At 40.2% G+C, this 22,870-nt stretch overlaps 1 protein-coding gene across 2 annotated transcripts in view; it reads left to right on the top strand.

The window, feature by feature from the left end:
• Nucleotides 1–22,870, top strand: part of LOC148362956 (multiple C2 and transmembrane domain-containing protein 2-like) — a 79,122-nt gene that overhangs the window by 41,512 nt on the left and 14,740 nt on the right. Inside the window, exons 17-20 of one of the 2 annotated variants that reach the window (XM_088340554.1) lie at nt 7,608–7,727; nt 9,672–9,713; nt 20,234–20,343; nt 20,411–20,520. In XM_088340554.1, coding sequence (XP_088196680.1) covers nt 7,608–7,727; nt 9,672–9,713; nt 20,234–20,343; nt 20,411–20,520 — 382 coding nt within the window. Of the gene's footprint in view, nt 1–7,607; nt 7,728–9,671; nt 9,714–19,247; nt 19,714–20,233; nt 20,344–20,410; nt 20,521–22,870 lie in introns of those variants that run through there. The other variant, XM_088340555.1, reaches the window with a different exon arrangement.

Genomic DNA, 22,870 nt, shown 5'->3' with positions numbered 1-22,870 from the left:
AGGACAAGGCAATGGAGCGCACAATTGGACCAATAAGCATGTTTCTCGATGATTTTGGCGAGTGGCATGAATGAAATCAACTTTTAATAAAGTTCAAAAGTTCAAGGCAGATTTTTTTTTAATTTAATTATGATGTCATTTGTGCCATCCCCGGATTGAATTAATTGCATACGAATTGTTTACGGGGTTATTCGTTTTTCACTAGTGGGAAAAACGAACTCCAGATGTTGCCCGACCGACGAAAGGGTTATGTTCCGGACGATTATTCGTGAGTTGAATTTGTTCGTAAGTTGCTTCAGCGCTATATTTTGTATGTTTATGGTTTATATATGTTTGTTTAAGGCTTGTATAAGTAACCTTTATTGGTTTGTCCTAAAAAATAAACATTGAATAAAATATGCTCTATAAAGATATATAAAGTGAGGTTTTACTTACTTTTTTACTTGCGCTTCAAGAGATCCTACTCCTACTCATTGGCCGCAAAAAGGTGTTCCGACCATTTTCTCAACTGCATCAAGCTTTCTTATTCTACTTTCATTTCAAAGGAAACGGCTCGCCTCTTCCTCACACTTTACACCAACCATATCGAATGAATAAACGGGGTATTAAACAATAAAAACGTCATAGTTCTGAGCGAGCTGCAGATTCAGTACACGTAGCACTGTATGTTTTCATACGAACTAGAAAGAGGAAGCTGAGTGGTTGGGTGACAGCACACAGCGCCACAGACAGGTAGCGGCGGAAAGAAGCACTACAGTACTGTCCTGTACTCGGAAAAAGGTGCACATAATACGAAATCTAACTTACAGCAATCTCCAGATATTTTTCGACATCCCAAAAAAACATGATCGTATCTGCCGAAATCCGGAAGAGGAATGTACATAAGTCGCGAGGCATCTGTATTACAGTTGCTCCAATCAGCATCCAGGAAACAGAGGGTAGTTTTCTAAAGGATTTGAGTGTAATGCATACTCACTCACAATACTGTCATATGCGTTAGAAAACTGCTTTTCTCCCCTTTTAACGCCTACTGATTTTTTTTTTTTTTTTTCAAAATTTGAACAACTACATGAAATATTGACTCAAGAGTGTGTTTTAGTCTATGGCTGCTTCATCTTGAAGCGAGACTGTCTTTGTGAGTGTATAAACTGCTCCAACAATTGCATTGGATTTCCTTTATGGTAAAAGTTTGTCACTTTGTCAATTTTTTTTGTGCTATTCTGGAGATGGATTGCGTTTCGCACGTAAAAATTGAGTGAGTGATAACATCCGCCGTTTTAAATTTGAACGGTTGACATGTAGGGTGATGATGCTCTTGAAGTGATGGAGACATTCCAAGATGTATGCAAAACTACGCAGAACTAATTGTTAATATATGTATGATGTAAAAGTCAAACACCGACATGAGGAGGCAACACTATGTATAAATTTAAACCACCCAGATCTTCCACTTATCATCCCAAAGATAGCTTGTAATGGCAGAAGCGAGCAGTGAGAGAGGAACGGAGGAAAGATGTCTGACAGTTTTGGTTTATACCCTCATTTAAGCACACACTTTCCTCCCCACACCAGCCATTGTCTTCCTGTAGGCTTTTATCTTGTCCGCTGAGCCGGAACGCGGCGAGCAGAAATTTGCATTAGTGGGCGATTATGAATACCTGTGACAGATTCTTTCCCCCCTCTTTCCTTCGGGCGGAAATGAATTGGCCTCCTCCGTCGACCAGCGCGGGGAAGACGGAGGCCGAGCAATTAAACTTTTAGCGCTTAACGCGGCAGATTTCGGCAGGCGGGAGCAAGGAGGTCCGACATTCCTGCTGGGCTTGTGTCACTTTTCGCTTCTTCCGCTTCCCCTCCCCCCTTTTAAATTTCTATAATGGAAATATGACAAGCTACCAGTCGGATGGTAGACTGAATTCCTAAAAGGAGGGGGGAAGTAAAATGGGTGAGAATTGCTTTGCAAGCATCCCATGGGAGCTGAGGTGACAACATATGACGTAGGTTATTCATAACAGCGCCCCCATGCATATTCATTGTTTACCTTTTTTCCATTGTTACCCCCTGCTTGTGCTAGTTTGTCGCTGTGATGCAAATGAGCTATTAAAAGAATAACAGCAGCATCTTACCTGTTTAGGGAACTCGTTGTACAGCGAACCCTGAGCCTATCCGTCAATTCACCTCCACTGGGGAACCTGTATTGGTAGCCTGACTTACCAGTTTTTGTGGACAAAGGCTGGGATATGAGCACTGACTACAAAACAGCACAATCACCCATCCATCCATTATCTGTACCATTTATCCTCAGTAGGGTCGCGGGGTTGCCAGAGCCCATCCCAACCATATTTGGGCAGTGGGCAGAGGACTTCTTGAACTGGTTGCCAGGCAGTCACAGGCACACAGAGACAGACAACTCACTCGCTCGTTCACACCTAGGGATTCGCAATTAACCTGACATGCATGTTTTTGGAATGTGGGAGGAAACCAGAATGGTCGGAGAAAACCCACGCAAGCACAGGGAGAACATGCAAACTCCACACAGGAGGGTTTAATCTCATGACCTCAGAACTGTGCCGCGGACGCGCTAACCACTCAGCCGCCGTGCTGCTACAGCACAATCAACAACCAGCAAAAGTAATAATATAATATAATATTTAAGATAAACAGGTGGCCTACAGGTATAATCTTTATGATCTTCCAAAACTATTTTTTTTGCCTCATATTCTATTTTAATGCAAATGTTTCCCGATAACTATCTGTTCTTTTAACCCATTTTTTCCCATCTGAAAAAACGCAGGGTCTGGAGGGGTGAGAAAACTTTGAGTTGCAGGACACAGAGTTAAACATTTAGGTGAGGAGGGAATAAAATCGATTTAGATTTTTGGTATTTGCCGTTGCAGAGTCTCAAATTCAAATCGTTGGGAAAAAAACACACATATTATGAGGACTATCCAGTTTTTCTCATATGGATTTCAGGCATTTACACGGATGTGCTATACTTTATCTTCTATTTGTTTATAAATAGAAAATGTCACCAAATTGGTTTTGAAACAGGGCAGCACGGGGGCACAGTGGTTACCGCTTGTGTGGCACAGTTCTGAGGTCATGATATCAAACCTCCTGTGTGGAGTTTGCATGTTCTCCCCGTGCTTGCAAGGGTTTCCTCCGGGCACGCCGGTTTCCTCCCTCATTCCAAAAATATGCATGTCAGGTTAACTGGCCGGTCCAAATTGTCCCTAGGTGTGAATGAGCGAGCAAATTGTCTGTCCCTGTGTGCCATGCGACTGGCTGGGAACCAGTTCAGGGTCTCCCCTGCCCACTGCCCGAAAATAGTTGGGATGGGCTTCAGCACCCCCGCGACCCTACTGAAGATAAGCGGTGCAGCTATTGAGATGAGATGAGATGAGACTTTAAACAGTAGTGTACATGATAAAAATGAAAAAGCAAGTGGACAAAAATGTATATAGTGTACATGTTGTGTATATTTGCACAATGACCTTGAGCTTAGTGCACAGAAATAGACATTGAAGACAAGAATGGCACCAAAACAATCATTTTAATTAGTAGTACTTTTTTACCGTTATACATGATCATGATGGTGTTCACACATATATGTATATATATATATATATGTATATATTATATTATATATCCCTGGTCTATAGTTATATTTCCCTCTCTGGTTGTCCCTTTAGGTAACAATAGAGTAATACATCATCTGACCTGTACTTATACAGATACTCACACCTCACATTCTGACTCACAGGCTTGAACTATTCGCACAGGCAATTGTAAATGTTTTGTGAGGGTCTTTACTACTTGCTGGTCTCCGGCCCCAACCCCTCTGGAAATCTTTCCAGCTCACCTACTGCTCTGTCAAAGGATACTAAGCGGTGCAGTGAAGAGGCTCAGGGGCGTTTTTGGTCGGTATTGTTCACTGTTTCTTGAGTCCTGGTGCGGCACTAGGTAGACCGGCCCCCCGGCAGCTTACGTGTAGACACAGCGCGCATAGTGGCTGTGACACGAGCAGTCTGTTCGCAGGGGCCCCTGTATACCGAGGCCCCAAGCTTTTTCTCGCGCCCTCCGTGTTTCACATCCTGTCGAGGGCTTTAACGCAAACATATTGTTGGTTCTCCAAGCAGCCCGCAGCTCTTTGAAGGCCATTGTTATTTCTTAGCTTGAAGGGGGTAGCTTTTCTTAGGAACAGATCTTATTATTGTTCCAAAAAAAATAAAAGTTTTGTCTTTTAACTGTGCTTTATTCGGAGGTTCTTTCTATGAACTTGCGTCGCAAAACAATTAGGTTTTTTTTTGTGTGCGCATGAAATGCAACTGACTCTTGGCTAACCGAAGGGGCCAAGAAGTGTTCCGCAGGTTCGAGAGCGTTCTCCAAATGTTTAAATCTAAGCTTAAAACTCTCTTCTACTCTATAGCATATGAATAACCTAAACTGCTTATGTGTAATAACCTGTGAAGCCCTTTGAGACTCTTTGTGATTAAGGGCTATACACATAAAAATGACTTGACTTGACTGCTCTAGGCAATTAAAATCTGGTTTTCCTTTTTTCAATGAGATGTATTTGGCTTGATTCACGCAAATAAAATGTTCCTTTCCTCAACTGCATGGAATACAGTGGACTCCTGGCTAACCGAAGCAGCTCCTCTAGAGTCTAGACAATCAAATCATGGGGTTGAAGCCCAATACGACCAACATCTGTTTATTCTATTGTATTATCATATAACATTTACAGTTTTTTCTTACTGATAAGTAATAATGTATCCTTTCTCCAATCCTGTACTGATAACTAATATTATATCTAAATATATTCAAACACACATGCAGTAAATGCAACCTTGTTATATGTTTATTTTTGTCTGATTTGATAACTAATTTGTTTTGAGAAAAGTGCTGTTGTTTCAGAAATTCTTAAGGCGGTCCATTTTTTCCCATTTTCTAACATCCATCCATCCATTATCTGCACCGCTTATCCTCAGTAGGGTCGCGGGGGTGCTGGAGCCCACCCCAGCTATCTTCGGGCAGTGGGCAGGAAACACCCTGAACTGGTTGCCAGCCAGTCGCAGGGCACACAGAGACAGACAACTCACTCGCTCACTCACACATAGGGACAATTTGGACTGGCCAATTAACCTGATGTATATTTATGGAAGGTGGGAGGAAACCAGAGTGCCCGGAGGAAACCCATGCAAGCACGGGGGAGAACATGCAAACTCCCCACAGGAGGTTCGATCTCATGACCTCAGAACTGTGCCGCACACGCGCTAATCACTGCGCCGCCATGCTGCCCCCTTATCTAACATTAAATGTTTAATAAATATTAGTCCGATAGTATTTATTTGTGTTGGTATATTTATTTCTCTATTTTTTCATTTTTATTTATATTTATCCATCTGTTTGAGAACTTGTCATCTTCTCAACTTGACGTCTGACGTCGCTCGGACTGAAAGATGCTTTCGTAGATACACTATAACAGTCCCTTTTTCAAAATACACAGTTTTTAGGACATAGGCATGCTTAACTAGGCTTCAACGTAAAATCAGAGACATTTTTTCCCACCTCGTTCTTGTCAAGCAGCTGGTTAAATCCTTTTCACACGTTCGGGGTTGCATGCAGACTCATTAGACTGCCACTAAGTGGCTTTAAAAGCGACCATCCAATTAGCACGGCGCTGTGAAATGCAGCAGCGTTTGGCGCATCACTTCTTTACAGAATTCTAAAGGATTATGCTTTCAGCATGATCCGCCTTATTTCTACCGGAGGTCAGTAAACTCTGCGAGTGCTCCTTCGGTTGCTATGCGTGCTTCGTCAGAGTTTCTCTCCATTTTTAACTGTAAGAGGATTTAGTTTGCTGGTTATAAAAGGCTGTGTCAACACAATGCTATCTCCACATGCACGGATAGGATGGATACATGAAAAAAATGCAGAAGTAATCTGTTGTCAAACTCTCAAAATGTGTACAGTCTGCTGTGCTTTTTAAGGAGATTTATAATAGGGTTCCCTTGCCATATTGCGGTTCAATCCTCTCGTCCTCTGTGCATGGTAGTTTTTTTTTCTATTTGTTACATCCAGAGATTTTTGCTTACAACGCCAAATTTTGGTGTCACCAGTACAATCTAACTAAACAGAGTACTGCGATCTCTTTCATGGGCGCTGATTAATCCGAATTAATAATCTATATGACTACTATCAAAACGAATGACCCCTTGCTTGTGTGCGAGCAATTCGATCAGGGAGGCAAGTAAAGGCGACATAATTATGAAAATAGACGTTGTTTTCGCATTTCACTTTTCATATTACTTAAAGAATAATTTGCATAATCATGTCACTCACGAAAATGATCTAAAAGTACTAGTCTTGTTTGCTCTCCAAAATTGTACTCCATTGTTGAGTCCCATCTATTTACAAGGTTTCCTGAACGTGGTTTTCCAAAAGCGCAGACCTACAATACATATGGATGGATACAACTGTTGCATATGACTGCATACAGACTGCAGTATTTTTGCTGTAGGGGTGGAAAATAAAATCAGCCAACACATAAGGGTAGTTTTTGATATGCTGGAGTTTGTGTGTATCATTCGTCTCCAAACTACAAGTCCCGTAATGGTTTTTGGCATAAAATATCCTTGAAAAGCAAAACTTTAGTATTGCACACAAGTAAATATTTTTTTTGTCTAATCACTAAATGTTAATACAATTCGATTAACAACTATTTAAAACTATATGTTATTAAATATATGTCCCTATATTGCCATATTTTCCAGCCTATGAGATTCACCAAAAGAGCAATGGCTGATCGATCGATGATCATTGCTGACCCAAATCGTAATATATTGTATGGATCCGGATTCAACCCTAGATCCTGGCTGTAAGGACGCTAACACTTTCCACCAGAACACCAGGTTTCAGATTAAATATGTAAAGGCATCAAAGTTTATCTTATTATCACACTATTTTTACTCATGCTGCCAGAAACTCTGTTTTGCGAAATGCATTTTTTTCTGCATTCCACTTCATCTGTGGCTCAATACTGATGCGAAAGACCAAAACGTAACGTCTCTCAACCAAATACCATACAAGCTCTTTTATATATTATAAACTGTAACCCTATTGACGAACAGGTGGTGAAGTCGATGCAGAACAGAAAGAACTATGCAAATCAGCGTTTCTGGCACCAAAGAAATAGTGTGATAATGACATAAACTCGAATGCCTTTTCGTAAGTTATCTGTAGTGTCAGCCCCCTCACAGTTTCATCCCAAGTTTGATTCCCTGTCACAAATAATGTTTTGTTATTTTAAGGTAGTTCTGACTGTAGTCACAATTTCATGCGGCCTATAGTCCGATGCGCCTCATATATGAATAACATTTGGGGGTGCGCCTTGGAAAATATGGTAATTAGTATATAAAAATACCACTGACACGGATGAATCTTACAGTTTATTGACTGATCCCAGGAAGAAAGAAAAGATACTTAACGTTTGTAAGTATTCTTTTTAAAGATAAAACTGAGCAAGCTTTAACAACAACTAGTGTTCCCCGGAACACCGGTTGAAAAACACTGTAGTATAAACAGTCTGTCCTGTGTGGTCTCCTCAGATTTTCCTGGTGACAGTATGGCACTGGGAGCTTTTTATGTTCCCCCTCTTCCTTCTCCTGCTCATCACCTGGAACTACATGCAGCTCAGTGGCAAAAACAGCAACTACGGCCAGGACCTGGTGAGTCAAATAGACAGTTTTCATCAGTAACTCACCACGAAGACACCGAATCTTAAGAGAAAATCGATCATTAACGTATTGCTACAAATCTTCCTTTAGGCTCAGTGCTGGCGTTCTATTCGAAAAAAGAGGGCAGTTTGACATAATTTACTTGCATTACAGTCTAAGTGTGGGTAGAGAACAAGCCAGTCTCGTGTGTGGGCTGGTTGTCAGTAATTCCAAAAAAGTAAAATGGAACACAAATTCAAATTAAACCCGCAGGGTGTGAGACAAAGTCAACTGAGAAAGAATAAGCACCAAGAGAAAGTATTTTGCTCTAAACAGTCATTGTTTGAGTTTTATTTTAAAAGGAGAGGCCATTTGAGTGTAACCTGTAAAAGAACTTTGAATTTTTTTCTCAAATGCTCTTTATTTTATACCGAGGTTATTAAAAGATGAAGTTCAGGGAAAGAAAAAATCTGCTCTGATAAGAACTTGACAGCAACATTGTGTCAAGAACAATAAAAAAAAACTGAGGTGATCTCTTTATCATGCCTCAAGACCACGAATGAAAAAAAAAAAAAAACACTTCCAACACAACTAAAACACAATTAAAGCATTAATTTCCAAAATCAATTTGAAAGTTATACCCAAGATGTATGTTGTATTGAAAAAATGGATCAATTTCAATGATGTATACTTTAAATGCGTAAATTGGTGATGAGTTCATAAATTGTCTTCAATAGATGACATCCTTGCTAACATTATGGAATCGGCAGCTTACCGCTAGCTGCTAATGCTAGATTCTTAGTGTTGATTAATTTATAAAAACAAATACCTTAAATGTTAAATGTTTTGATGAGTTCACTGAATATCATCAATAACTGAAATTTACAACTCACTGAGAATGCTAGTGTCCCAGAAACTAACAATATTAGCATTGTGGATTTGGCCGAGAACTGCTCTCTGCTAATGCTAGTGTCTTGGTATTGATTAATGTTAAAGGATTAAATACCATCTGCGTAAAAAGTGGAGTATGTGATGAGATCTAAATGTATCAATAGCAGAAATTTACAAAAGATAATATCACAGACTACTAGTGCTAACATTGTGGATGTGGCTGCTCCCTGCTAACTGCAATACCAGTTCCTTGTAATTGCGTTCCGGGATGCGTTCTTTTGTATTTTATTACTCCCAACGCTGGTAATAACATAAGTTTTTATTATAGAAATACATGTCTATCTGGTTGCCCTACATGCTAATCGGTAACATAAAAAAATAGCTCCTTGCTTCAAAAAGGTTAGTGACACCTCGGTATAGCACATGCTCTTAAGCCGGTGGATCTCTGTGATCTCCACTTCGTCTACTGCTCTGGGCTTGCTATTTGCCCTCCACACGTCTGTGAAGGTTTATGCCGTTCACACTTCCGACTCCCACCCCTGCCGGAAGCTTGCCCCGCTCTCACATCCGCCCCAAAGTGATGCTCCCTCCCCGGCAGCGAGCATGTTTGCTGTTGCAGAGAGAGGTTGCCTCCCTGGGCAATGTTAAAGCCCGAGCTCACCCTCCGCATCCAATTGCCGAGACCCTCTCCCTCCCATGACAAAAGCCTCGTTCTCAGGCAATGTCACGCCAGGGTCAGGGATGACTTGATATAAAGTGATATTGGCAAAAACATCCAAATTAAATGTTTTTTTTTTCACAACACGGCGTATTTTTCGTGCACTGATGTGGCAGAAAAATAAGATTGCTTCGATGTGTCGGCGCCCGCGCGAAGAAGGCTCTCGGTCACCTCTTCCTTTTGTGTGAGGTCACCTCATGATGCCGTCTCTATGGAAACAGGCCTCTCCCAATAGGGGTGAAGGTACTCAAAGGAAATTTCATTACGAGGTGTTTGTTAAAAATGCTCCCGTCCCACAAATGTCCCATTCACTTGAAGCTCCCCCTGCCCTTTTATTTTTCTGCCAGGTGAACATGAGCGTGGGTGAGGATGAAGAGGACGACGAGAAGGTATTTCACGTCTCCCTATAACGTTTTGACGGGATAATGTGTTTTGGCGGCGCCTTATGAGGTGTTATAAATAATCCAAGTGTATTTTTTTTTTTAAAATGTTTACCTTGAACGATGACTTGAAGGAAAATAATTTTGTCAATAATAGAGACGTCATAACTTGTTAACAGTAAAGGTTCCATTCAGTGTCTGGAAGCATACCAAGCTGTTTATTTTGCTTAATGGAATTTATTGGATTTACAGTAACATCAGTGAGTCTCAGTTGCCAAACTTTTTGGAGTGCTGTCAACAAATGGTGCAAAAAAATGCTTTAAATGCTGTTAAACGAACCATAGCAAGGCAAACTTTAGCATTTTTACCCAGTTGGTATGCATGTGATGTTCATTGGCAGGCGTGGGAGGTGTAAATTGTAACTGTGCAAAAAAAATTACCCATATGACAATACACATGTGTATATTTATAAAATGATCACTGTTCTTGATAGATGCATTAAAAATACATTAATATCAAAATACCTAAATGTGACAATAGAACATACATGCAATGTATGATCAAAAAATAATATACAAAAATAACAAACATAAAACATAAATCAATAAACTATATATTGGCGTGAACGTTTGATAGCGTTTCTCATGCTGACCATTCATACTATCAGCATGAAAAGAATATATTTGACTGAAACATTTTATTTATTCATTGCTATTTAATAATGGCGGGCGGGTGGGCGTTTCCCTTAACCACTTGGGTCGTATTTTCTGTGGTGTGTCTCGGGGAAGTACAGACTGGTGGTGCCCTTCCCGCTCCAAGCCAACAAATGTTTCTGGGGACCTTTTGCACGTTAGACGAATGTGCAAACCGGTGAACGAAGGAAACACATTTTTAACAACAAATACATATTTATTTGTAATTTATCTTTTATCTTTTAATTTTTGTTTTTAGTTTTAATTAACTTTTTAAAATATTTGAATAATTGTTTTTTTAAATGTCATTTTTTTGAGTAATTTGTGCATGTATTCACGTATTTTTAATTTGTATTTTTTATTGATATTTTGTCACGTCCCGAATGAAGGGTAAACCCAATCGCGTAACGTTTTTTCACAAGTTTATTGAGATGGAGAGAGGAAGGGCAGCGCCCGGGATCCGGTGCTTGCTGGAGGCAGGAAACAGGTCGCTCTCGCAATTAGATCGTGATCCGAATACGGAAGTGGATCTTCCGTAGCGGGAGATGGTGGTGTCAGGGATGGAAAAACAGGTCGATAGACGAGACAGGATAGCAAAATCATGGTCGGGATCAAAAACGGATCATAAGCCATCAAGGGAGAGTAGACGTGGTCGGGATCAAAAACGGGTCGTAGCTGGAGACAAACGGGGAGATCAGGAACGGACAGGTGGAAAAAAACGGGTGCAAAAACGGGACAGGGGGGAGTCAGGGTAAAAAAGGCTTGTAACAACAGAGGTTCGCTAACAGACTGACAAACGGAGAGTGACCGGACTGGGCTTAAAAAGGGACAGGGAGCCAATCAGATAGCCCGCAGCGGCTGGCGCCAAATGAGCAGGCAAAGGTGATCCAAATTGGTAATCATGACATAATTTGCATTTGTATTTTTCATTTTCTATCAGTTTGGATGTTTTTACCCCCATTAAAATATTTTTTTTAATTGAAGTTTGGAATTCAAATACTGTATGTATTTACATATTTTTCCCCCCCATGTTGTTTTTTTTTAATTGAAGTGTGATATTTTAATTTTTTATTTATTTACATTTTCACACCATAGATCAATATCAAAGTTCGGAATTTTAGTTTTGGATTTCTATTAATTCCGTATTTTGTTTTTACCCGTTCTTTTTTTTTTTTAATGAGTTTGGGACTTTATTTTAGTACTTTCATTTATTGATTTACTAATTTCACATATTGATATCTTTTTTAATTGAATTTTGAATTTTATTTTAGCTTTTTTATGTATTAAAAAAAACCCCAGTGATGGTTTATCTTAAACTGAAGTGTGGAATATTATTATAATTTTGTGTTTATTTAGTCATTTTTGCCCTTCATTATCAATTCTCCTTTCTATCATCTATGCACATATAGTATACTATTACATTATAATGCATATGATATATTATAACAATTAACGGGATGTTTAACATTAAGAGAAAAGCATTCAAACATGGGATGGAGATTTCCAGCTGACCTGCTAAGCACCAATCTACCATGCTGCCTGCTAACAATTATTATAGATATGTAAATGGAATTCCCAAGCAAACATTATGGTATTCAATGTCGGCTAAATAAATCTGCAAAGGTCCCGCCACCCTTTTTTAACACATATACACATCCCGTGCATTGTAAAGCCCACTTTGCGGATTGATTTAAATCTACTGTGTCAGTACTGTCTCAATGGAATAGCAATGGCCAACTAATACTCCCAAAGTAACTGTAAAAACTTGCATTCTTGCCCAGAGGGCTCAAGAGCCACTTCCACTGGTGAACTTAGTGAGGAAAAAATATCATAAAGTATCTTTATTACTGTCTGCAGGAAAACTAAAACAACAAGAAGTGTTTATTATGCCTGAAAATTTGGACTTTTCTCCATGCCACGGGATACCACATTCAATTACACTCCTCCCCCCGTTCAGTGTAAGGAAGGGACAGTTAACAGCGATGCGCATTATTGCTTTATGGCAATGAAGTGTGGGCCCCCACCAAAAAGCCTGCGAGCACTGACCCTTGTGCTGCACGGCCGAGCCCGGCGTTCATATCCATAATGCGCTCAATATATTCTGTTGTGATGACCGCGGGCTACGGGTGAGAAGCAAAACATATACGCCAGCACATAATGTCTGCGAGGATGATGAAACTCGCACGATATGTCTGCAAACGCGCTCAGAAGTTAACGGAAAATAGCACTAAAAAGAGTTTTTATAGCTGTGTGACAGGATTTAACATAGTGTAATTAATGTAATAGCAGCGCTTCAGAGGATATTTATTACATTTGTCTTCACCTTGAACCCCCCCTCGCTTATGATCAAGGTCTTTGGAGTTTTGTCGAAGAAACGCCGTCTCATCTTAAAGCTCTCTGAAATGTTTTTTTCCCCTCTTTCTCACACTCACGAGACTACTGTGAAAAAAAAATGAAATATCTCCTTTCATTTACTAATTAAGCAGAGGTCCGTGTTTGTTTTAAGTTGTCAGCTTTAATTTAAAGCGGATTTTTTTTAAAAGCAGTGTTATGGTCGGCGCTGTCACTTGAGCGCGATATCGCTAGGCGAGATCAAGCCCGTGTCGCTATCAAAGACCACCTTTAAAACATTTGGGGTCAAAGGGCCATCAGTTTTAAGTTTGACGGCTTCAAAGGGAGTTCAACCTCGCTCCCGTGAGGGGGTTGTGATTACCACCCGAAATATGTTTTTTATTCCACCCCGGGGAGGGAAATATGCGAACCTCGGCGACGTGGAGGAGTGACGTTAAAGAGAGACGAAAGGCGACTCCGTGTTACAACTGGATAATATACAACAGATCTCGGCCTGTGAACAAATCTGTCCTCGGGGGGGCGAAGCAGCTTACAAATTATACGTGGGCAAAGTGACTTCCCTTTGGCCTTAGGTATCAATTGTGCACGCAGGCGATGTTTCATCATAACGCAAAGAAACAGGAGAGGCCAAACCAGTCCATGGATCCCCAATAGGACAAAACAAGGGGAAGATGAAACGGGCTGGGAGCTAGTCCGGGGCTCGTCTGGCTCCCCAAGGGGAGTTGCTTCATAAATTTTTTTGAAAAATGGGGGCTTCTTGCATCTGATGCAGTTGTTGGAGTGCTAGACTTAGCTGAAGGCATTACTAGGTCACTCTGTTTGGCATATGGGCACATATACCATCATTTAAAGTATGTAATGCGGGAAAGGGAATTTCTCATGATACGTTTTTGAGCGACTATTAAACTCATTCAAAACAAAGCATTCCACACAAATGGGAAATTTCAAAGCCAGACAATTTTTGCCATTTTCACAGATTTCTGAAGGCCTACAGACAATTTATTTCTGTAGCTATATACGCATAGGACATATCAAAATGGCAAAAATGTACAGCTTTTACTGGAAAATCCGGACTGCAATGCGCAGTATAAGCCGCACCCAGTACATTTTTAGAGGAAAAAACATTTTGTACGCACATAAGCCGCATCTGACTATTAGCCGCATGTGCCCACATTGAAACATGAGATACTACAAAGAAAGAAGGTACAAAGAAAGAGTTTAATACATTGGTTGGTTGGTTGGTTGGATCGCTTAACCATTAGGGGCTTAGGGGCACCATTTCCTGTGGTGTGTCCGTAGTTGGCCTGGAGAGGGATGGGCAGCACCAGGCTATACTTGCCACACAGTACCTTAACCCCTTCACGTTCCGGTGGGCCGCCAGACTTTAGATGAACAAACTCATGTCTGTAGCATCTCGCCAGTCATTGAAATATGTTTTAAATTATTCTCCTGTAAAATAGAACATATGTAAATATGATAAACACATTACATGAGGTAATTTAAATACTGTATTGTTATTGAATTAAATTACTTACTATTAAAATTTGAAAGACATACGTAAGTTAAAGTAATGGATATAATAGAGAACTGAAAGATAATTTTGTTCATTGTTCGTATTTATGGGTTGAACTAGTAAAACTGTCAGGACCAGAACGGAGACAGGACCCACTTGCGTTACGTTTCTCTCTGTTTTATTGGAAGAAAGGAAAGGATTGCACCCACGATCCAGTGATCGCTGGATGCAGGAGACAGGTTGCTCTGAACGCGGAAGTGGGACTTCTGTGGCGAACGATGGGGTTGTTGGGAACGGAAAAAATGGGTCAGTAGCCGGGACAGGAGAGCAAAAATGTGGTCAGGATTGGAAACAAGTCGAAAGCCAGGAGAGGAGAGTAGACGAGGTCAGGATCAAAAAACGGGTCAAAGCCAGGAAACAGACGGGAGAAAAAAACGGGTGGGAGTCGGGTCGAAAAAGCTTGCCTAGAGTACACTGAGGTTCGCTGACGGATTGACCACTGGTGATAGATAGACGTGGGTTTAAATAGTGACAGGGAAACAATCATAGTCCGAGGCAGTTGGCGTTAAAGGAGCGAGCACAGGTGCATCACATCAGTAATCATGATAAAAAGATTAAAGTAATTCCTAAAATAAGTAAATATATAAGCACGATTTTACAATGGCTAATTTAAACATCAATCTGGATTATTGTATTTTATTTGTGTATTGAAAGAATTCTTAGAAGAAGACAAACACGTTCTAAACTGAGGATGATGATCTCCCTGTGGTATAATGTTATATTAATTAAATTCGTGTTTATTGTTCCTGTTTTAGTTTTCTAAACTTTCAAAAATGACTTTCTGCAGTAGTTACTAGTTATGCATTGTTTTTGTACATATAGTAAATTATGCTGCGATAATTTAGACATGACTGCTCTTTGAAAATAATTCTCCTTTTCAACTCTTATTTTAATTAATTAGCGTCCAAAAAGTTGTCTTCCAGCAACAGCAAACATCAAATGCTTACTTTTGTTCAAGTGAGCATATGTGCTTTCATTATTACTCGCCTTTTTTATATTTTCCTCACAATTTGAAATAATGCAAAAACATGCTTTCGCAGCTTTAGGATGTGTGCTATCCACTTCATAATGTTTATTTAAATTTCCGAGGAAGAAAGAAATGGAAAGTATGTCTTGTCACCGAGGAGATGGAGCATTTCATGATTTATTTTTTTTGTTCCTGAAAGGAAATGAATAATGATAATCTTCAGAGAGCCACCTATTTATTTATACTTCAGAGGGCACCTATTTGTCTGTTTTCTTTCTTTCACATATGAAAGCCAACACTTTTCTTCTTTATTCCCGCCTGGCAGTTGTATCGTGGATTTATGCAGTTATTATAAAGAATATACAAACTCTATATGCGTTTTCAAGCATTGTGGCTCGAATGGTTATAATAGCAAATTATATTATACAACAATAAAAATAACAAGTGCTATTATATTAGAACAGATGGGAAGTGTTAAAGGATTCCAAGTAATAGGTAATTTTAACGCCTTAATCCCTAGTGATGGCAATTTCCATCACCTATATCTGTTTAGAATGTGACAATAATTATTGGGTCAATAAATATTGACCTATTAGTGGCCAAATGTAGAACCAAAGTTATCTGCACAATAGAAAAAAATAGACCCCATAATTAGTCAATTGATGCCATGCTATAATATTCAATCAGCCTACACTACTTGGTGTATCCATCCATCCATCCATCCATTATCTGCACCGCTTATTCTCATTAGGGTTGCGGGGGTGCTGCAGCCCATTCCAACTATGATCGGGTAGTGGGCAGGGGACACCCTGAACTGGTTGCCAGGCAATCGCAGGGCACACAGGGACAGACAATTTGCTTGCTCATTCACATTTAGGGACAATTTGGACCAGCCAATTCACCTGATATGCATGTTTTTGGAATGTGGGAAGAAAGCGGAGTGTCCGGAGCAAACCCACGCAAGCACTGGGAGAACATGCAAACTCCACAAAGGAAGTTCAATCTCATGACCTAAGAACTGTGCCACACACGCGCTAACCACTGCGCCGCTGTGCTGCCCCTACTTTGTGTATTTTTGATTTTATTATAGCGACTAATGTGTAGAGCTAGAGGTAATTCAAATTAATAAAAATGAGTGTTTCTGTGTATTTTTTTAGCCAAGTCATTCGTCACTTTGGATATGGGGGCAATTATATAATTTTAAGAACTGATATTTTTTTCACATAAAAATACCCATATGCACTTTTTGACAAATCTAGATATTCTATGTGTCAGTGTTATTGTGTTCAGAACAATATATTTTCATTACAGTATTACTGACAAAGTAGGTATTGATCAATTGATCAGTAAAGTCAAGCTCTAGTCTCTCCAATACTAATCTTTGGAGACACATTACCCCCAAATTATATTACATAGCATGCAATGAAAAAAAAGTATCGGTCCCCAGTGGCAGGTTATTATCAGTTATCGGTAGGAAAGAACTTTTGTCCTGCTTTCCTACTAAATATTGTCTTTTTAATTGAGGTATTTTCCCCAGGAGGCCCAATTATTGCCGAACACATGCCTAGGAACCTTTTACAAGCACCTATTTCTGGGGGAAGGTAAAAAAGGCAAGTTTGACACCAAGACTTTCAACCATAGAAAAAAAAGATGTAAATATCAAGGAGTTAAACTGAAAGCAAATTTTGGCTAACCGGCTTTTTGGTTTAGACATGGAGTGTGTTGCAGACCCAGCTCAAAAGACCAAAAAGTTAAAACTTCAATAGACACTCAAAATAAAGAGAAAATGCATCAACTATTTCTGAACTTGCAATGGTGACATGGAAGGGAAGCCTTCAGATAGGAAATTCCAACCTGTTCTAAAGCCCTCCTCTGAGTCATTTTCTTTCATTAACTATTGAAGCTTACAAAAAGCAAATAAGCCCGTTAAAAAGGGTTAAAAAACAGCAACATGATTGGCTTACAGTGGCAATGATGTATATAGCGCATTTATATAAAAAAATAATTAATAGAAAAGACATATTCTGCGGCTTTAAAATATTCTACTTGGTGATGCCATCTTCTGGCTGAAATCATCATTACAGCCTCTGTCAAGCCGTTTTTATGGCGCGTGCACGTACCTGTCTATCTTAGATGTGCTCTAATAAACTATTTTTTTCACATCTCTTTGGGCGTTTGGATTGGCATTTGGACTGTATTTGAAATTATCCTTTTCTTCCTTTCACCAATTTCATCCTGGTATAAGAGAAAACCGCGACCACACAAGTGAAATAGCTCTCATATCCTTCATCCCCACCATCCCCCTGCATTCTTTCGTCTGGCGTAATGCAATCTGGGGGCAAAACACTGAGGGTAAAAGTAGGATTAATCAGATAGGCGCAGTGGAAAAAATATGTAAAGGCTCTTTGAACTCAGCTGGCCATTGTTAACACATACTTAATAGAGCCAATATTTGATTTAAAGCCTTTTAAGGACACTTCAAACTATGCATCCCACCTTTTAAATTGGATTTCTTGCATATGTTGTCACAAGTAAAATCCGTACTGTATTTATGTTTTTTGTCTTTTTTTTCAGTGAAATGCAACACAAAGTACTTATTGACGGTATTCAGGGTTATGAACACATCCCCATTGTGTGTTTTACTATTTATTTTTTCGACTTAAGGTTCTTTAAATGTTTTAGATTGATGTAATAAGGAATTACAATAGCTTTTACTGTCAGTAACGAAGAATCAGAACTGATTCCACGAGAAAAAAAACAAGTTTGCTGGTGTGCTTTGGTAACCCACACTCCTTGAAAGTACATTGAGTACCCAAATGGTTAACTTCTGTATAAACACAGAATCACGGACAGTCCCCGTGAGATGTTACTCTCCACCAAAGCATACTTGCAATGCTTTTGCCTTTTTAGGCTCCCAATGCGGAGCCAGGGTCGGCCACCCGGTGAGGGAGGAAACGCTAGTGTGGGAATGTCTCTCTTCCTGCGAGCCTGACAGCCAAGAGTCTCTCCCTTCGCTCGCCGGGCAGCGATAGCGACGTTTCGCCTGGACCGCCTCAATGCACTTGTCGGCTATCGTAAACATATAGCACGGACATCCTCCCCTCCTCCCTGTCATCATTCCTGTCATTATTTCCTCCTTTTGATCTGAGGCTTTTCAGGCCTCTTTACCGCGTTATCTGCACGTACTCGTCTCCCTCTGGAAGGCTTCACATGCATGCTTATTTAGTGTCTTGATGTGATCAAAAAGACAAACCCTCCACCCCTCCTTCTTATCCTACCGTGCTTGTGTTGACTTATTGCATTGCCACACTCAATTATTATGCCAGTGCGTTCAATGCAAATAGCGCCTTGACAAAGGGTAAAACATTTCTCTTATGTAGAGTAAGTATAAAGATATTTTTGGTTATTGAACCAAGTTGGACAGATTTACTCTATTATGAAAGGCAGGTAAGTTTTTTGCTTTCTGTTCTGGGTGTTTTTTTATTTTTTTACTATTAGATTAAATTGTATTAAACACGGTTTTCCCCTTGACTTTAAAGGTTCATTCCTTCAATGTGGGACAAGGAATCTGTTTACTTAAGCAGTTTCCCTCATCCGGGGTATTTTTACTACTCAAAGAAGCAAATGACCGTAGGCATAAATCCGGTTAGGGGCCTTTGTCCGACTTCAGCTACAGTGAATCATTGTTTATCAGCTTATTTTTTCACAATAACTATACAATTAAATGCTCTATCACATCTTGAAACTATGAGTTTTTTTTTAAAGGCCCATGCATCTGTTTAACAAAGAAAGTACTGAAAACATGTATAACTGTCATGATTACCAATGGGAATCACCTTATTAGGCGCAGTCCTGTCAATCCCCTGTTGTCAGTCCGTCTGCGAACCTCTGTTTGTACTAGGCAAGCCTTTTTAGACCCTGACTCCCGCCTGTCCTGTTTTTGCTCCCGTTTGTCTCAGGCTACGACCTGTTTTGATCCTGACCGCGTCTGCTCTCCCGTCCCGGCTTACGACCCATTTTTGGTCCCGACTACGTCTACTTTCCCGTCCTGGCTTACGACTTGTTTACGACCCCGACCACGTTTTTGCTCTCCCAGTCCCGGCTACTGACCTGTTTTTCCATCCCCGAAACCGGCATCACTCCCTACGGAAGATTCACTTCCGTATTCAGATCACAACCCGAGCGCGACATTCTTCCCGCGTCCAGTGAAAACCGGATCTTGGCACAGGACTTCCTCTTCCTTTCAATAAAACTTGTGGTAAATGTTATGCAATTGGCTCCCGTTTCCATTCTGGTCCTGAAAATTACTCATTTATTTTACCATAATCTACTCTTTGAAGGACTGTTTAGCCGATCAGGGTGTAGAACACAACGCATGATAAAAATCCAAGAAGCAGTTGGACCATGAAAGGCGAACCGCGTTATAGCGAGGTATTACTGTATTCTGATTGCAATGGTTGAATTACTCCTTCAATTTTATGATTGCCGTTGCATGTGGACGCTTTTGAGTAATCTGATTGTTTATGCACACGCAGTTTCCCCTAATAAAGGATATTTTTATGCTGCAAAGCACTGTGGGTCTTGTAGTACAAAACCGGCCTACTCGCTAAAAACCCTCACGGTGATTAGTGTTTTTTGTCCGAGACATTTCCGTTTTATTTTCTGTCCAACGGCCAAAATGCCACAGTTGTATCCATCCTTTTTAGTGGATGCCACAGTTGTATCCATCTATATATAGTGTAAGTCTAGGTTATGGAAACCCACAGACAGCACAGCTTGTAAATATAGAGAGGAAAGATCCACGAAAGTCAAACCGCAATACGGGGAGGGAATACTGTTTAAGGTGGCTTTCAATCATGCATTCAATCGTGAAATCAAACATAATAGCTCCATACTTAAGTAAGACCTCCTAACTGACCTCATTAGAGTTTTCTTGTTTTTTTAGAACCCTGGAAAAAAGGGCTTAATGGACAAGATACACATGGTCCAAGAAGTCGTGTTGACAGTCCAGAACATTTTAGAAGAGCTAGCAAACATCGGGGAACGGACAAAGAAGTATACAGACACATTTTTATACCTATACATTATATAGAAAAATTACATTTTTGTGTGTGTTTTGCAGCTTATTCAACTGGACTGTTCCCTTTATGTCGTCCTTGGCTTGCCTGGCACTGTTTGCAGGCACAATGCTCTTATATTTTATCCCACTCCGCTACATCGTGCTCATATGGGGTGAGTATACACGTGATCATTTTCATCAATATTGACATTATTTCAATTTAGGTCAAGCAACATATTTAGCTGTTGGACTTTTAGTGTGTGCAAGAATTTGTAATTCTCCTAAAATTTCAATTACTTTTTGCCCTTAATTTGTTTTTACTGTGCATTCTTGTTTTTGGACTGAGATCACATGACAAGTAGGGATAAGAAAAATGTATTTAAATTATACTCTATACTAAGACTGAAACCAGCAGGACTTATACAAGCTGCTGTACGTGTTTTTTGCTTTTTTAATTGTTTGCAAATCTTAATTGGGCACAACAAAGGTTTAATTTAGACGATTTTAGCATAACTTTATACCTTGCATGAATTTGACTTTCTTAAGGGCCCGGTCACACAGCCGTTTGCGTCTGTATCGTGGGTAAAATTTTGCGTTTTTTTTTTTTTTTTTGCCCGTGGTTGTCCGCGATGGAAAATGCGCAAAATTGGCCAACCCGCTGTTCATCGGTGGTATGCCCGCAAAACAGACGCCGGCGACCGTTCCGCTTCCTCATCGCGTCATTTCCGCGTCATTTTCTGGTGTGGACCACGGGTAAAAAAGCTGCTGAGCCGGCGTTATGCCGAGAAATGCATCCTTGCCGAGATTTGCATCCCCTCGCTACTACAACCACTTTTACCTCGTTTTATCTCACTTTTATATCACTTTTTTGTATTTGTTGTGAATGTAATCGAACGGTAATGCACGCCGTATACAAATCACTTTTGAGCAGGTAACGTGTTTATTTTGCCTTTTTCTATTCAAATCGCTCGTATTGAAACTGTTATGCACTCTACTATAAAGCTTATTTCTGCATAATAAGCTTTACGGTAGAGTGCATAACAGTTCTCAAAAGTGATTTATATACGGTGTGCATTACCGTTCGATGACGTTCACAACAAAAACAAAGACAGAATGTTTTATGTTGTATTACATTCCCAACAAATGCAAGACGAAGTGGATTTGATTATATGTTCGCCATTACATTCCCTAAAAGTGAAATAAAACAAGGTAAAAGCTGTTGTAGTAGCGAGGGGATGCAAATCTCGGCAGGGATGCATTTCTTGGCATAACACCCGGCTGTAGAAATCATAACCGCTCAAGACACAGTCCCGTGAAGATCAAGATTTCAAGCTATGGCACCAAAGAAGCCAATATGTTATTATTGTAATAGTTTTTCATTTTTATTTTATTATCTTGTTATGAAATGAAAAGAAATGTCAAGAAATAAAAATGGATTAAGACGAGGTCACTACGGTGACGGGGATCCATGTTCACCCCTTGACGTCTCGAGCACAACTGACGTGTGCTCGGCAAATCGCGCTGTATATACGCGGAGAAAGGCGTTTGACCGTCACACGCGTAACACGCTAATTTCACGTAATAAAACCGCGATACAGGCGCAGAAGATGCTATGACCGTGCTCCACCCACGATTACCCGCTGAAATTTTGCGTCCTACCCATGTGTAACCACGCCCTGGCCGCGGCCAGAGCACGTCGTTCCGCGTCATTTCTGCGTCATTACCTCGTGTGCCGCCCACGGTTAACACGTGGTCTAAAGTTTTGAGCAGCGCAAAACTTTTTCGCGCGGCCAACCGCGTGTGAATTTCCGACCGCGTGTAAAGCACTGCTGTATCTCGTCTATATGGCGATCTCAAAGCGTCCAACATCGTCTGCTTCACGGGCAGAAATTTCTGGCCGTGATTCAGACGCAAACGGCTGTGTGACCGGGCCCTAAAGCAGTCACCCAATAGACTCCTTATACAAGCTCACCAATAAAGGAGAATTTGAATAAAGTGTTAGTCAAATAATGTTTCTATATGTTCCAACTTTTTACTATGTTATATGAAAGATTTTTCACTTTTTAATATTGATTTTATTTTAAGACAGTGCAATCGTAAACAGGTTTATCAAACAAAACGAGTATTAAGTGTACCAAATAAGAAAAAAATGGTAATCTGCTGCCACCTACTGATATAGTTCAACGCTGGAGTTACTGGACTGTTCACTGGAAGAAAGAAATAACACTGATCATCCGCATGCGTTTTTGCGAAGACAAAATTTGTCAATTTCTTGCGGCACACTAAACAAGGTCTCACGGCATATTCATGTGCCCTGGCACACTGCTTGAATATGGTAACAGTTTTTCAATTAACTGTAAATTTAAAATATAATACTAAAACCAGCTCGGTAGCCTAGATGGTAGGGCGCTCGCTCCGAGACTGGGAGGTCGCTGGTTTAAGCCTCGGCCGAGTCATACCTAAGACTTACAATATTGGGACTCATTGCCTCCCTGCTTGACGCTCGGCATTAAGGGTTGGAAT

Source organism: Urocampus carinirostris, chromosome 7 (genome assembly GCF_059441175.1).
Source record: "Urocampus carinirostris isolate Australia breed hairy pipefish chromosome 7, RoL_Ucar_1.0, whole genome shotgun sequence".
NCBI lineage: Eukaryota > Metazoa > Chordata > Actinopteri > Syngnathiformes > Syngnathidae > Urocampus > Urocampus carinirostris.
Note: the sequence above shows the minus strand (reverse complement) of the source record. Positions and strands in the feature narration are given on the sequence as shown.